This window comes from Dendrobates tinctorius, unplaced genomic scaffold (assembly GCF_039654945.1).
Source record: "Dendrobates tinctorius isolate UK_male_01 unplaced genomic scaffold, ASM3965494v1 ptg000070l, whole genome shotgun sequence".
In the NCBI taxonomy this organism is placed as follows: domain Eukaryota; kingdom Metazoa; phylum Chordata; class Amphibia; order Anura; family Dendrobatidae; genus Dendrobates; species Dendrobates tinctorius.
In genome coordinates, this window is record NW_027361738.1 from 84,464,177 (window position 1) to 84,479,223 (window position 15,047).

The 15,047-nt window shown below is 43.2% G+C and overlaps 1 protein-coding gene across 2 annotated transcripts in view; it reads left to right on the forward strand.

Annotated features, from left to right (window-relative positions):
* Window positions 1–15,047, forward strand: part of PPP1R9A (protein phosphatase 1 regulatory subunit 9A) — a 219,191-nt gene that overhangs the window by 163,874 nt on the left and 40,270 nt on the right. For both annotated transcript variants that reach the window (XM_073582066.1, XM_073582067.1), the window contains exon 7: window positions 9,863–10,015. In XM_073582066.1, coding sequence (XP_073438167.1) covers window positions 9,863–10,015 — 153 coding nt within the window. The remainder of the gene's footprint in view (window positions 1–9,862; window positions 10,016–15,047) is intronic.

The following is a 15,047-nucleotide window of genomic DNA, read 5'->3' on the forward strand; positions in this document are numbered from 1 at the left end:
GATACATCTCCTATATATTCCGATACATCTCCTGTATATTCCGACACATCTCCTGTATATTCCGACACATCTCCTGTATATTCCGATACATCTCCTGTATATTCCGATACATCTCCTGTATATTGCAATACATCTCCTGTATATTCCGATACATCTCCTGTATATTCCGACACATCTCCTGTATATTCCGACACATCTCCTGTATATTGCAATACATCTCCTGTATATTCCGATACATCTCCTGTATATTCCGACACATCTCCTGTATATTCCGATACATCTGTATATTCCGATACATTTCCTGTATATTGCGATACATCTCCTGTATATTCCGACACATCTCCTGTATATTCCGATACATTTCCTGTATATTGCGATACATCTCCTGTATATTCCGACACATCTCCTGTATATTCCGACACATCTCCTGTATATTCCGATACATCTCCTGTATATTCCGATACATCTCCTGTATATTGCAATACATCTCCTGTATATTCCGATACATCTCCTGTATATTCCGATACATCTCCTGTATATTCCGATACATCTCCATCTCCTGTATATTCCGATACATCTCCTGTATATTCCAATACATCTCCTGTATATTCCGATACATCTCCTGTACATTCCGATACATCTCCTGTATATTCCGACACATGTCCTGTATATTCCGACACATTTCCTGTATATTCCGACACATTTCCTGTATATTCCGACACATCTCCTGTATATTCCGATTAATATTTGGTACATTTCTGATACATCTCTTGTATATTCTGATACATTTTCTTCTTATTATTTCCACCCCATATATCTGACCTCTGTATTTAAAGCACATTATTATCTGCTCTTTTAACATCCAATGTGGATTATTTCTCTTCTGTAACTTTCCTATGCCCTTTTTTTTATTCTTGAAGTTATTTCTGTTCTGTCATATTTCTTTTTATTCTGATTTAACCACAGAAACATTTTTTATGACATGGTACATTTTTAATATGGGGTGATTAATATATCTCCTTTTTAGTGTGATGTCTAATAAAATTAATCTGTGTTTCTTGTAAATGTGCTGTAAAACTAAGATTCATGTATTTATTGTTAATAAAAGAGACACATTCCGTAGTCTTTTCTGTACAATCCGTGTCATGAGCAGGTCGTCAATATATCGACGATGTCCCTGAAGTAGAAGACCGACTCTTTGACAGTCATATGTGTTATTAGACCTGTCCAGGGCTTATTATTACAGCCCATTTAGGCAGGACATAGTACTAACTCGAGACACAGCAGAATATGAGATCAGTTAACTGCAACTTGTTGATGGTTTCCAGGAATCTTTTTAGGAAACAGACTTAAAAAAAAGAGGGGAATTCAAGAATAAAATAATAAACATATATAAATACCTGCAGGATTTTACATGTAAGGGCCAATGTTGATAGTGGAGCATTATCTCTATGCAGGTGGAGCCATGCAACAGGGTTGGAACACATTTCGAGCTTTGTTATATTTTATGTATTTCATTTACTACGGCTTTTCATTTTTCTATGATTCTGGACTAGTTCCAGATTTGCAGCGGCATGACCTGCACTTGAACCGGCACCAGCTGGGATGCAGCCCGGATTATTAATGTCATCTGCTCATTTCTGTCATGTCTTTTCTGCTACCAAAGGGTTTTTTTTTATTTTGACCCATTATACCAATCCATTGTATGTTTCCTGATTTATCTTTTATACTGTAAAGGTGGTCTGGACTCTTTTTCCCATTTTGATGGGATTCATCGACAGCTACATGTCTCTGGGTAGCGATCAAACAGGGGTGGGACTAGTTTGATTTTTGGGGTTGTCTATTTTTAGAAATAGTGGCACCCCTGAGTTGTGTCCTGGATTGTAGGTCGACTCCATTGAAGTGAATTGCAGTACCCCGAGCAACCTGTAGGCAGTTGTGGCGCTGTTTTTGGAAGAAAGAAGCCTTTCGAGTAGAGCAAAAAGAGCTGTAGAACCCTCTGCCAGACTAGAGTTCTGCAAACCTCCTCATGCCAAAATACTCAGCTCTTCTTTTAATTGGTTGGTCCGGGGCGACTTCATTACTTTTTGGCATGTAGTTCCTGATAGGGGCCCTTTGGCCATGTTCCCGCTTTAAAAAAAAGCTGCTGGTTTTTCTGCAGGAGTCCAAAAATGTGCAATAGTAATCTGCTCTAATCGTATTTTTTCTTTGTTTTTATGTGTTTTTACCCATTTGTTATGCATTTTTGGTGCAGATTTGAAGCAGCATTTCTTTTCATTTTTAATTGCAGAGATGTTAGAATTCTGCGCTTAAAAACAGAACTTGGTTTTTACAGATTTTTTTCAAGCTCCCCATAAAAGCCTATGGGTAGTAAATACACAGTTTAACAGCGTAAATGCTCAGTGGGTATGAGTTTTCATGTAATCATGTCCTTTTCGCTTGAACAGTTAAATGCAGTGGGTTTTCAGTACAAAAAAATCGCAGTGTTTCTGCTTTGTGGTATATGGCCTTTTGAAGACTTTTTGTTAAGGCTCAGGAACTTCAACTTGCACCTGTCACCGCACTGTTCCAGGAAATCCCTATCCGTAAAGCTAGGGGTGGGCTTGCTATTCCTGTTCCCCAGATTACTTCTGATGGTGAAGACACAGGGGCCTTGTGCCTTGCTGAGCTCCTAAATCAGCCCTTATCTGTCCCCTCCCCCACCCTGGGAAGTGCGGAGTTGTAGTGTATAAGAATACACAAACTAGACTAACAAAGGAAGACGTACAGGGGTAAATAAAAACACCAATCATTCAAATATACACTCACAAACAACAAAGTGTAAGTAAAGGAAGTAAAAAACAAATAGGAGAGGATGAGGATATGCACACAGACAAATCACTAAGCAACAGTCTACTGATCAACACTCCAAACGCCTCCTCAAACAACCAACACCTCCAACTCTTGAACCAGGCAGTATGAAACGAACACTGCCAATCTCTGATTGCCGTAGGCGAGAATACATAGGAGAGGGGAGTAGCCAACACTGAACAGCTGAAACCATCAAAGCAGGACAGCTTCAGGAGCTTTCAACTGAACAGATTAAACCCTGCACTGCTAGAAGAAACCTGCACTGTTTAATATGATGGTGAAGTGCTTCTAATTGCGGGACTACTTGAAATCAGACACTTTGGTCTTCTGGCCCCTCTCTGTAATGGTAAACCCATGACAACGCCTCTGGCTATGAGTTCTAATGCAAGAGTTAATACTGCTATACAGACAACTTTGAATCACTTTTTGATGAGACTGGTTTACTAAAATTCCATGTGAGAATGGCTGCATAATACTTTATAAAATATGAAACTTAATCTCAGCCCACATTGCCTGACAGCTCCTCAGTGTCCCTCCTCCCTGCTTCGGCGTGGGCAGGGATTGAAAATCTGTCAGTCATGCGGCGTTGGCAGGGATCGAATATCTGTCAGTCAGGCGGCGTGGGCATGGATGGAATAGCTGTCAGTCAGGTGGCGTGGGCAAGGATGGTATAGCTGTCAGTCAGGCGGCGTGGGCAGGGATTGAATAGCTGTCAGTCAGGTGGCGTGGGCAGGGATGGAATAGCTGTCATTGAGGCGCGTGGGCAGGAATGGAATAGCTGTCAGTCAGGTGGCATGGGCAAGGATGGTATAGCTGTCAGTCATGCGGCGTTGGCAGGGATCGAATAGCTGTCAGTCAGGCGGCGTGGGCATGGATGGAATAGCTGTCAGTCAGGTGGCGTGGGCAAGGATGGTATAGCTGTCAGTCAGGCGGCATGGGCAGGGATTGAATAGCTGTCAGTCAGGTGGCATGGGCAGGGATGGAATAGCTGTCATTGAGGTGCGTGGGCAGGAATGGAATAGCTGTCAGTCAGGTGGCGTGGGCATGGATGGAATAGCTGTCAGTCAGGTGGTGTGGGCAAGGATGGTACAGCTGTCAGGCTGCGTGGGCAGGGATTGAATAGCTGTCAGTCAGGTGGCGTGGGCAGGGATGGAATAGCTGTCAATGAGGTGCGTGGGCAGGAATGGAATAGCTGTCAGTCAGGTGGCGTGGGCAGGGATGGAATAGCTGTCGGTGAGGTGGGGTGGGCAGGGATGGTATAGCTGTCAGTCAGGTGGCATGGGCAGGGATGAAATAGCTGTCAGTGATGTGGTGTGGGCAGGGATGGAATAGCTGTCAGTGAGGTTGGGTGGGCAGGAATGGAATAGCTGTCAGTGAGGTGACGTGGGCAGGCATGGAATAGCTGTCAGTCAGGTGACGTGGGCAGGGATGGAATAGCTGTCAGTGAGGTGGCGTGGGCAGGGATGGAATAGCTGTCAGTGAGGTGGCGTGGGCAGGAATGGAATAGCTGTCAGTGAGGTGACGTGGGCAGGCATGGAATAGCTGTCAGTGAGGTGACGTGGGCAGGCATGGAATAGCTGTCAGTGAGGCGGCGTGGGCAGGGATGGAATAGCTGTCAATCAGGTGGTGTGGGCAGGGATGGAATAGCTGTTAATCATGTGGCGTGGGCAGGGATGGGATAGCTGTCAGTCAGGCTGGATGGGTGGGCTGAACACTTAGACTCAGGAGCTCTTTCACTCTTTATCTGGACACCATTGACTGCTGAGATGAAGCAGGAGAAGCCCGGTCTCCGCTCAGGGGATATTGGTTTCTTTTTGCTCCTCTGAGATGTGAGTGGTGTTTGGCCCGTACTCTCTATGGTTCAGCCCGTGCGCTCTGCAGAGCCAATCAGAACCGAAGCTGAGCTCCTCTTCCCCTACATTTCAGTGAATGTGAGCGTCGTCATACTTTAATTACCCTTTCACTGCCGGTTTATAGACAGTTTACTGGGCCAGACATACAATTGACAGCTGCACAGTGGCCCACAACCACCTCCAAAGCATCTGGAATTGTGTGTGATGATGATCTGTTGGACTGCAGAGTGTCAGATATTGTTCTGGCGCAGAACTGTTTGTTGTTCATCTGAGTTTAGCCTTTTTGAATATTGTTCCTATTAGTATATATTTTGTTACTTTAGGGCGGTCACCATTTTTCCAGAGTAGGTTTGGCACAGGATTATGTTCTCTTGTATATGGCGCTCCTGCCTTCACCGTGTTCTTTTCTAGGTATATGTTGCACCACACGCTGCCTTATTCTTCTGCAGATTTCTTGAGCAATTGTTTTTCTGCACACACGTTGACCTGGAGGTAGCATCTCCGAATTCCGCCCCAGGGAACAGTCCCGAAGCTGCTCTCAAGCCTCCACTCTAATTTCACTCGGATCAGCCACCTCGGCTTCCATAAAAGCGGACTATTAAATGTCTGGAGTGCGTCACTTACATAAATAGTGGTATTAAATATTTCCTGCAGCAGATAATCAAATTACACAGCAGCGGTGCGAGGAATGTAAATGAGGCAGGTGCTCGGCTCTGATGAAATCCTGCCTATCGCGCAATCTGTTATTTCACAGACATTTGGTTCTTCAGTGTCTCCAAAGCTTCGCCCTTCAATTCATCATCTAAATCTTCCAATTAAAAAGTAAAGCGGCTCCGTGATTCCTTTTTCATCCTTCGGCTGATCAGAAGAGACGGCAAATCTTGCCAGGACTTGTTGCTTTTTTTGTCTTTTATTATTACAGTATTTTTTCCATACCGTAGAGAAATGATCGTGGCATAGTAATACGTTCTGCACTTATTGCAGTGGCTGTCAAGTCCCCAAGTTTTGGAGGCCCCTGTTATATATTGGGCAATAATACAAGGGCGAGTTCATAGAAATGTCCACCTAATGTAAAGATTGATGACATCATATAGTAGTAGTGACTCAGAAACCTCCTCAGGTCCATATTGGATTTGCAGAGTCTGAACTAAGCTTCTGTACTCAGCCATGATTCCCACGTGGAGGTTTGGACATTAGCGCCTCGGATTCCCAGGTGACGATGCTTGGAACGGTTGGGTGAGGTTCGGACATTAACGCCTCGAATTCCCAGGTGACGATCCTTGGAACGGTTGGGTGAGGTTCAGACATTAGCGCCTTGGATTCCCAGGTGACGATGCTTCGAACGGTCAGGTTGACCACTCTTGGCGTTGACTGGAAGACTCTATCCTGGAGGGTTAACACAGCATCATGTCATAAAGCTGGAGAATCCTATCATCTATAGGACATGTATCCAAAAAACTACAGGTAAAATCAACAGGCAAAACTTATGATCAGATATTAAAAGTTGGTAACAGTAGGGCAGGAACACAAGAAAGTTAACAGGAGCAAAACGGGGTCAAAACTGGGAAGTCAGTAATCAGTTGCTTCAGTGATGTCACTAGATTATAAGAATCTCATAGGCTCTCCTCTGATTTTGTTAGGTGTTTTCAACTTACTTTTAGCAACTTCAGTCATGTCAGTAGATTTTTCAAATCTATTAGGCTGTCTTCTGCGTTACTACAGTGATGTCAATAGATCTGAAAAATCTCATTGGCTCTTCTCTGAGTTATTTCAGTGATGTCACTAGATCTATGTAATCTGAGAGGCTCTCCCTGAGTAACTACAGTGATGTCACTAGATCTGTGTAATCTGATAGGCTCTCCCTGAGTCACTACAGTGATGTCACTAGATCTCTGTAATCTGATAGGCTCTCCCTGAGTCACTACAGTGATGTCACTAGATCTCTGTAATCTGATAGGCTCTCCCTGAGTCACTACAATGATGTCACTAGATCTCTGTAATCTGATAGGCGCTCCCTGGGTCACTACAGTGATGTCACTAGATCTCTGTAATCTGATAGGCTCTCCCTGAGTCACTACAGTGATGTCACTAGATCTCTGTAATCTGATAGGCTCTCCCTGAGTCACTACAGTGATGTCACTAGATCTCTGTAATCTGATAGGCTCTCACTGGGTCACTACAGTGATGTCACATTATTACAATACATTTACACTTTATAGTCACCAGACATTTTTCAGGACTGTTCTTCTTTTATCAAAAAGTAGCATGTTCTAGATATACTGTTTTTTTTTCTTGACATGTGCTTATCTATAAAACATTAAAAATGGCAGAAAAAAACCGCCTGCACAAAAATACATGAGATAAAAAGCACCACCCAAAATGTGTGCCTACATTTAAAATAAAATGCTTAAAATGTTTACTATTTTTTGCACATCTTTTTAAACACTTAAAGCGAGTGTCAGTATATCGTTTTTTTGTTGTTGTTTTTTTTATTGTTTCGCTCATTGGCAGCAAACTGATCGAAAGGACACGATGTGACCGTGACTTTTCCTTCTTCCATTTAATTCCTAAGGAGCTGAGTAATCAGGACTGAATTTTAATTTCATACTCCAGTCCTGAAGAAAAGTCCGCTGGAGTAAGTTACATAAAACACATGTAGAAGCGCATTCCCAGGCCACTTCTAAGAATGATCAGAAGTTAGCCAAATGTTTAACCAGATGTGGTTTGTGCCATCTTTTTATAGCTAGAAAAAAATATCTTATGAAGTGCTCCCGAAACGATTTCCTGTAGATACAAGATCTAGTAACATTACTGAATTGACGTTGAGGAAAACCTATGAGAGTTAAAAGATTCAGTGACCTCAGAAACTCTGAGGAGAGCCTATAGGAGTATGAAGATTTGGTGACATCACTATTGTAACTATTAGAAGATCATATCAGATAACTAAAACATAGTTACATCACTGTAGTAACTTTTAGGAGAGCCTGTAAGATTGTGAAGATCTGGTGACCTCACAGGTAACTTCGAGGAGAACCTGTGAGATTACATAGATTCAGTGACATCACTATAGTAACTTTTAGGAGAACCTTTGAGATTGTGACGATCTAGAGACATCACTGTAGTAACATTTAGGAGAGCCTATGAGACTGTAAAGATCTAGTGACCTCACTAGTATCTTTTAGGAGAGCCTATAAGATTACAAAGATTCAGTGACAACACTATAGTAACTTTTAGAAGAGCCTATGAGATTCTGAAGACCTAGTAATCTCCCTAGTAACTTCGAGGAGAGCCTATGAGATCATGAAGATCTAGTGACGTCACTGTAGTAATATTTAGGAGAGCCTATGAGATTTTGAAGATCTGGTGACTTCCCTAGTATCTTTTAGGAGAGCCTATGAGATCATGAAGATCTAGTGACGTCACTGTAGTAATATTTAGGAGAGCTTTTGAGATTCAAAAGATCTGGTGACCTCACTAGTATCTTTTAGGAGAGCCTATGAGATCATGAAGATCTAGTGACGTCACTGTAGTAATATTTAGGAGAGCCTATGAGATTCTGAAGATCTGATGACCTCCCTAGTATCTTTTAGGAGAGCCTATGAGATCATGAAGATCTAGTGACGTCACTGTAGTAATATTTAGGAGAGCCTTTGAGATTCAAAAGATCTGGTGACCTCACTAGTATCTTTTAGGAAAGCCTATGAGATTATGAAGATCTAGTGACGTCACTGTAGTAATATTTAGGAGAGCCTATGAGATTCTGAAGATCTGGTGACCTCCCTAGTATCTTTTAGGAGAGCCTATGAGATCATGAAGATCTAGTGACGTCACTGAAGTAATATTTAGGCGAGCCTTTGAGATTCAAAAGATCTGGTGACCTCACTAGTATCTTTTAGGAGAGCCTATGAGATCATGACGATCTAGTGACTTCACTGTAGTAATATTTAGGAGAGCCTATGAGATTCTAAAGGTCTGGTGACCTCCCTAGTATCTTTTAGGAGAGCCTGTGAGACTACAAAGATTAAGTGACAACACTGCAGTAACTTTGACTCAAAAAAGAGCGTATGAGATTGCTGAGATCTAATGACGTCCCTGAAGTAACTCAGACTCTTTTCTGAGCTACTACAGATCTAAACAGTCTATTCTATGGGATTATTGAGATCTAGTGAGGTGACTCAGAGGAGAGCCTATGAGATTACAAAGATCCAGTGACATCACAGCAGTAACTTTGAAGCGAGCCCATGAGACCCTGAAGATCTAGTGACCTCACTGCCGTAACTCAGGATAAAGTGTATCACATTACTAATACCGCTAACATTCCGAGAGCAAAACAGCAGAAAACCGATGTGTGGTATTATCCTCCTCCTCCCCTGCAGTTTGCTGTTTTGTCAGAGTTGTCACATTCCCCTTGAAGCTGTATTATCGCTGTCAGCATCTCGCCGGGCTTATAAAATGTTCCTTTCATCCTTGGAAACAATTAGGACATAAATTGTGCTTAGAATGTGTTTTCTTTCAGCGGCGTCGTGTTCTGATTACCCACGTGTTCGCCATTATTGGGTTGACATGCTTGGGAGTGTGGGTTACAGAGTTTTATAATTCTGAGATAAAAGGACGCGGGGTGCGCCCATTAGCGCAATGCACTTGTTGTGTTGAAATATTAACGAGTTTAGGTTACAAAGGTGTGACATTACGAGGAAACTTTATAGTAAGTGTATAGAGTTCTGCACATAGCCACAGGTTTCTGGCACAGCCTCCTATTAGAGATGGAAACCTATTTATTTGTGAAAATAAAGTTTTGCCAATTTCTATGAAACTTTGGGACCGCTAAATATATTGTCAGTGCATGGAAACAAATTAGTTTTGCCCATAAAATACATACATGATGACATTTTGTCTGCCGGCAGCCACCACTAGAGGGAGCTCATGAGTTCGATGCAGACATTGAGCTCAGTGATAGTACAGTATAAAGGAGGCTCCCTCTGGTGGTGGCTACAATAAATATTTAAAGGGATATTCTCTTCCCGGACATTTATTTTTCCATTTTCATAGAAGTCCTGAGGGCAGAATTTGGAGTTCTCATGAATGAGAAAAATGGAGCTCTGATTGCTATAAAGAAATACTAAGTAACGAGTGGCATAATGGTATGTTTCATGTCATAGACAGGAGAATACGCCACTGATGAGGAGGATGAAGATGTGGGCCCGGTCATCCCGGGAAGAGAGATGGCCATTGAAGTTTTCGATCTTCCAGAAGGCGATGAAATGTTTTCTTCTGACCTGGATGCAACGAAACTGGCTCATAAATTTAAAGAGGTAACACTAAAAGTTGTCTGTCTGCCCCGGATTATGGGAACCCAGTAACATTATGGATTTCAATACTGATCAAATGGTTATGCACGATAGCCCCGCCATACCTTTATTTTATTTTTATTTTTGCATTTATACATTTAAGAAGCCAAAACTTTCTAAATTATTTTTTTTATTCCGTGATTCTTTGAGCACTTGTTTTATATGGGAGAAATTGTATTATTTTTGTTCCCCAGTTTTGGGTAACATACAAACTACTGAGTAATTTCTATAATTTTTTTTCTGCAAAAAAAATTTCAATTTTTTTATTTTCTTTATTTGTTTTTTTATGCTCGTGTTTCACATCAAATCACCTGTTGAATCAATTATTTAGGTTCTTCGAGGGGTTGTCCACTACGCGAACACCCCCCCCTTCTCAATTGCTGTATTCACCCGTGAAAAATAAAAAAACAACTTGTACCTATCTCCGATGCAGGCGCCATTTCAGCAACGTCAGCCCGGCATTTCCCGGGGCTCATGTGACTTTTGGTCACGTGAGACCTGCAGCGAATCAGTGACTGCTAATGGACATAGTCACTCTCATATCCTTCGGAAGAAACTAACATCCCGGAAGAAGTGAGAACTGTCGCCACTCACTGACTTCCTCTGAATGAAGCGAGAGTGAAGCCGTCCATTAGCAGTCACTGATTCGCTGCAGGGCTCATGTGACATAGCGACTGCACATGAAAGCCGGCACCAACGTTGCTGGAATGGCACTGACACCGGGGTGAGTAGAGCACATTTTTATTTTAGACTGTAGAATATAGCAATTCAGGAATCGTTGTACCCCTTTAAGGTGACATGTTGACACCTAATTTGTGTACTTTATTAGTTATATGTATGTACAAATATGTATTTTATATGATAAAAAGATTTTTTTGGGAGATCGCAGCTGTGATCGGAGGTGTAAAGTTTGCCTCCGGTCACTGGCATGGGCTGATGTGACTACTGCTCCCATCAGCCTTTGCCTGCTGCCGTTAATAACAGTAAGAGCAGGAGCGGCTGATGGGAGTATTCATCAGCCGGCACCTGCGCTCTAAATAAAATAATAATTTAAAAAAAAAAAAAAAGCGGCGTGGGTACCCCTCTATTTTTGATAACCAGCCAGGCAAAACTGACAGCTGGGGGCTATCAAGAATAGAGGAGTACCCATGTTGTTTTTTAATTGTTTTTTTAATTATTTATTTAAATAATGTGGGGTCCCCCCCATTTTTGACAACCAGACTTGCTAAAGCAGAGAGCTGGACGCTGGTATTCTCAGGCTGGTAAGGGGCCATTGATATTGCCCCCTCCCCCTCAGCCTAAAAACAGTAGCCCACAGCTGCTTTCTCCACACGTTTACAGTTGAGGCCAAAAGTATTGACACCCCTGCAATTCTGTCAGATAATACTCAGTTTCTTCCTGAAAATGATTGCAATCACAAATTCTTTGGTATTATTATCTTCATTTAATTTGTCTTAAATTAAAAAAATACAAAAGAGAATGAAGCAAAAAGCAAAACATTGATCATTTCACACAAAACTCCAAAAATGGGCCAGACAAAAGTATTAGCACCCTCAGCCTAATACTTGCACAACCTTTAGCCAAAATAACTGAGACCAACCGCTTCCGGTAACCATCAATGAGTTTCTTACAATGCTCTGCTGGAATTTTAGACCATTCTTCTTTGGCAAACTGCTCCACGTCCCTGATATTAGAAGGGTGCCTTCTCCAAACTGCCATTTTTAGATGTCTCCACAGGTGTTCTATGGGATTCAGGTCTGGACTCATTGCTGGCCATCTTAGAAGTCTCCAGTGCTTTCTCTCAAACCATTTTCTAGTGCTTTTTGAAGTGTCTTTTGGGTCATTGTCCTGCTGGAAGACCCATGACCTCTGAGGGAGACCCAGCTTTCTCACACTGGGCCCTACATTATGCTGCAGGTAGTCTTCTGACTTCATAATGCCATGCACATGGTCAAGCAGTCCAGTGCCAGAGGCAGCAAAGCAACCCCAAAACATCAGGGAACCTCCGCCATGTTTGACTGTAGGGAGCGTGTTCTTTTCTTTGAATGCCTCTTTTTTTCTCCTGTAAACTCTATGTTGATGCCTTTGCCCAAAAAGCTCTACTTTTGTCTCATCTGACCAGAGAACATTCTTCCAAAACGTTTTAGGCTTTTTCAGGTAAGTTTTGGCAAACTCCAGCCTGGCTTTTTTATGTCTCGGGGTAAGAAGTGGGGTCTTCCTGGGTTTCCTACCATACAGTCCCTTTTCATTCAGATGCCGACGGATAGTACGGGTTGACACTGTTGTACCCTCGGACTGCAGGGCAGCTTGAACTTGTTTGGATGTTAGTCGAGGTTCTTTTTCCAACATCCGCACAATCTTACGTTGAAATCTCTTTTCAATTTTTCTTTTCCGTCCACATCTAGGGAGGTTAGCCACAGTGCCGTGGGCTTTATACTTCTTGATGACACTGCGCACGGTAGACACAGGAACATTCAGGTCTTTGGAGATGGACTTGTAGCCTTGAGATTGCTCATGCTTCCTCACAATTTGGTTTCTCAAGTCCTCAGACAGTTCTTTGGTCTTCTTTCTTTTCTCCATGCTCAATGTGGTACACACAAGGACACAGGACAGAGGTTGAGTTAACTTTAATCCATGTCAACTGGCTGCAAGTGTGATTTAGTTATTGCCAACACCTGTTAGGTGCCACAGGTAAGTTACAGGTGCTGTTAATTACACAAATTAGAGAAGCATCACATGATTTTTCGAACAGTGCCAATACTTTTGTCCACCCTCTTTTTTATGGTGTGGAATTATATCCAGTTTGGCTTTAGGACAATTCTTTTTGTGTTTTTTCATTTAAGACAAATTAAATGAAGATAATAATACCAAAGAATTTGTGTTTGCAATCATTTTCAGGAAGAAACTGAGTATTATCTGACAGAATTACAGGGGTGTCAATACTTTTGGCCACAACTGTATAGAAAGCCATTGAGTCCTGCTTTCCCTCACATCTATAGAAAAGCCTTAAGGGGGTTCTACACATAGCGATATCGCTATAACGTCACCGATTTTGTGACGTTATAGCGATATTGCTAGCGATATCGCTATGTGTGATACTTACCTCCGACCGGCTCCCCCGCTGTCCATCGCTGATCGCGCGAGAATGTCCGGCTCCATTTCTCGTCGGCCGCTTCCTGCTGGGCTTCCTGCTGTGACGACGAGCGACGCATGGAGGCGGGCGGGAGGACGCCAGGATCGCTGTGTGTGAAAGGTGAGTATCGTGCGCTGCGTCGCTGCTGCATCGCTGTGAGGTCTGCCTGTGTGACAGCTCACTAGCGATCATTTAGAGATGCACCAGCGATCCTGACCGGGTCGGATCGCTGGTGCATCGCTAAATGTAAAGGGGCCTTTAATCATGCTTCCTCTGCCCACCTATAGAGAATGCCTGTGAGTCCTGCTTCCCCGCCCATCTATAGAGAAAGCCTGAGAGTCCTTCTTCCCTGCACATCTATTGAGAAAGCCTGTGAGTTCTGCTTCGTCCACCCACCTATAGAGAAGCCTGTGAGTCCTGCTTCTCCTCCCACCTATAGAGAAGCCTGTGAGTCCTGCTTCTCCTCCCATCTATAGAGAAAGCCTGTGAGTCCTGCTTCCCCATCCATCTATAAAGTGTCAAGTAGTATCAAGGGACTGTAGGCACCTACCCGGTCTCTCAAACTAGGGGCACCCTAGTCTATACCTGTCCCCCGGATTACCCCGGATGGTGGAGAAGCTGGGGTCTCATACTTTGCTATGCTCAATCCCTCCACCACCAAGAGAGTTGAGGGGTCGACGTTTATAAGAAAACATTATCAAGACTGATAGGAGTAAACAGACAGGAATCAAAGAAGACTGAAATCTTACAAATACACTAGCAAAACAACAAAGTGGGAAACAAGGGAGGTGTAGGAGGGAGAATCCAACCGTGAGAGGATAAGGTTATACATGCAAACCAACTCCACGTAGCAATCTCCAGAAAAACTCTCCAACCACTGAACTTCTCCATCACCAAACCAGGATGTAAAACTATCACTGGCAATTCCCTCTTTGTCACGGTATCCCCGTGACACAAAGCCTGTGAGTCTTCCTTCCTTTACCCATCTAAAGAGCCTATGAGTCCTGCTTCCTCCACCCATCTATAGAGAAGTCTCCTGTGAGTCCTGTCTCCCAATCCATCTATAGAGAAAGCCTGTGAGTCCTGCTTCCTCCGCCCATCTATAGAAAAATCTCCTGTGAGTCCTGTCTCCCAAACCTTCTATAGAGAAAGCCTGTGAGTCTTCCTTCTTCCACCCATCTAAAGAAAAAACCTGTGAGTCTTCCTTCCTCTGCCCATCTAAAGAGAGAGCCTTTGAGTCGGGATGAGCGGCCCCGATAACTTCAGAGCTGGAAAATTCAATCTCTCGTCTCCCGGAACTTCGAACATTAAAACGGACTTCTGGAAGAAGTCCGTGTTCAGAGTTCAACACCAGACACTAAGTATGGTACGAACCACAAACTTTAAAGTTCTGGTTTTCTGATCTCTACCTGTGAGTTCTGCTTCCTCCCCCAAACTCTAGAGAAAACTTGTCAGTCTTGCATCCTCCGCCCAACTACACAGTAAGCCTGTGAGTCCTGCTTTCTCTGACCTTTTATAGAGAAGCCTGTGAGTCCAGCTTCCCCACCAATCTGTGGAGAAGCATGTGAGTCCTGCTTCCCTCCCCATCTATAGAGAAGCCTGTAATTTTTCCCCTCCAATCCGTAGAGAAGGCCTGTGAGTCCTGCTTCCCCGCCTATCTATAGAGAAAGCCTGTGAGTCCTGTTTCCCTCCCATCTATAGAGAAAGCCTGTGAGTTCTGCTTCCTCTGCCCATCTATAGAGAAAGCCTGTGAGTCCTGCTTCCTCTCCCATCTATAGAGAAGCCTGAGAGTCCTGCTTCCCTCCCAATCTATAGAGAAAGCCTGTGAGTCCTGCTTCCCCACCCAGTGTACATGCAAATATT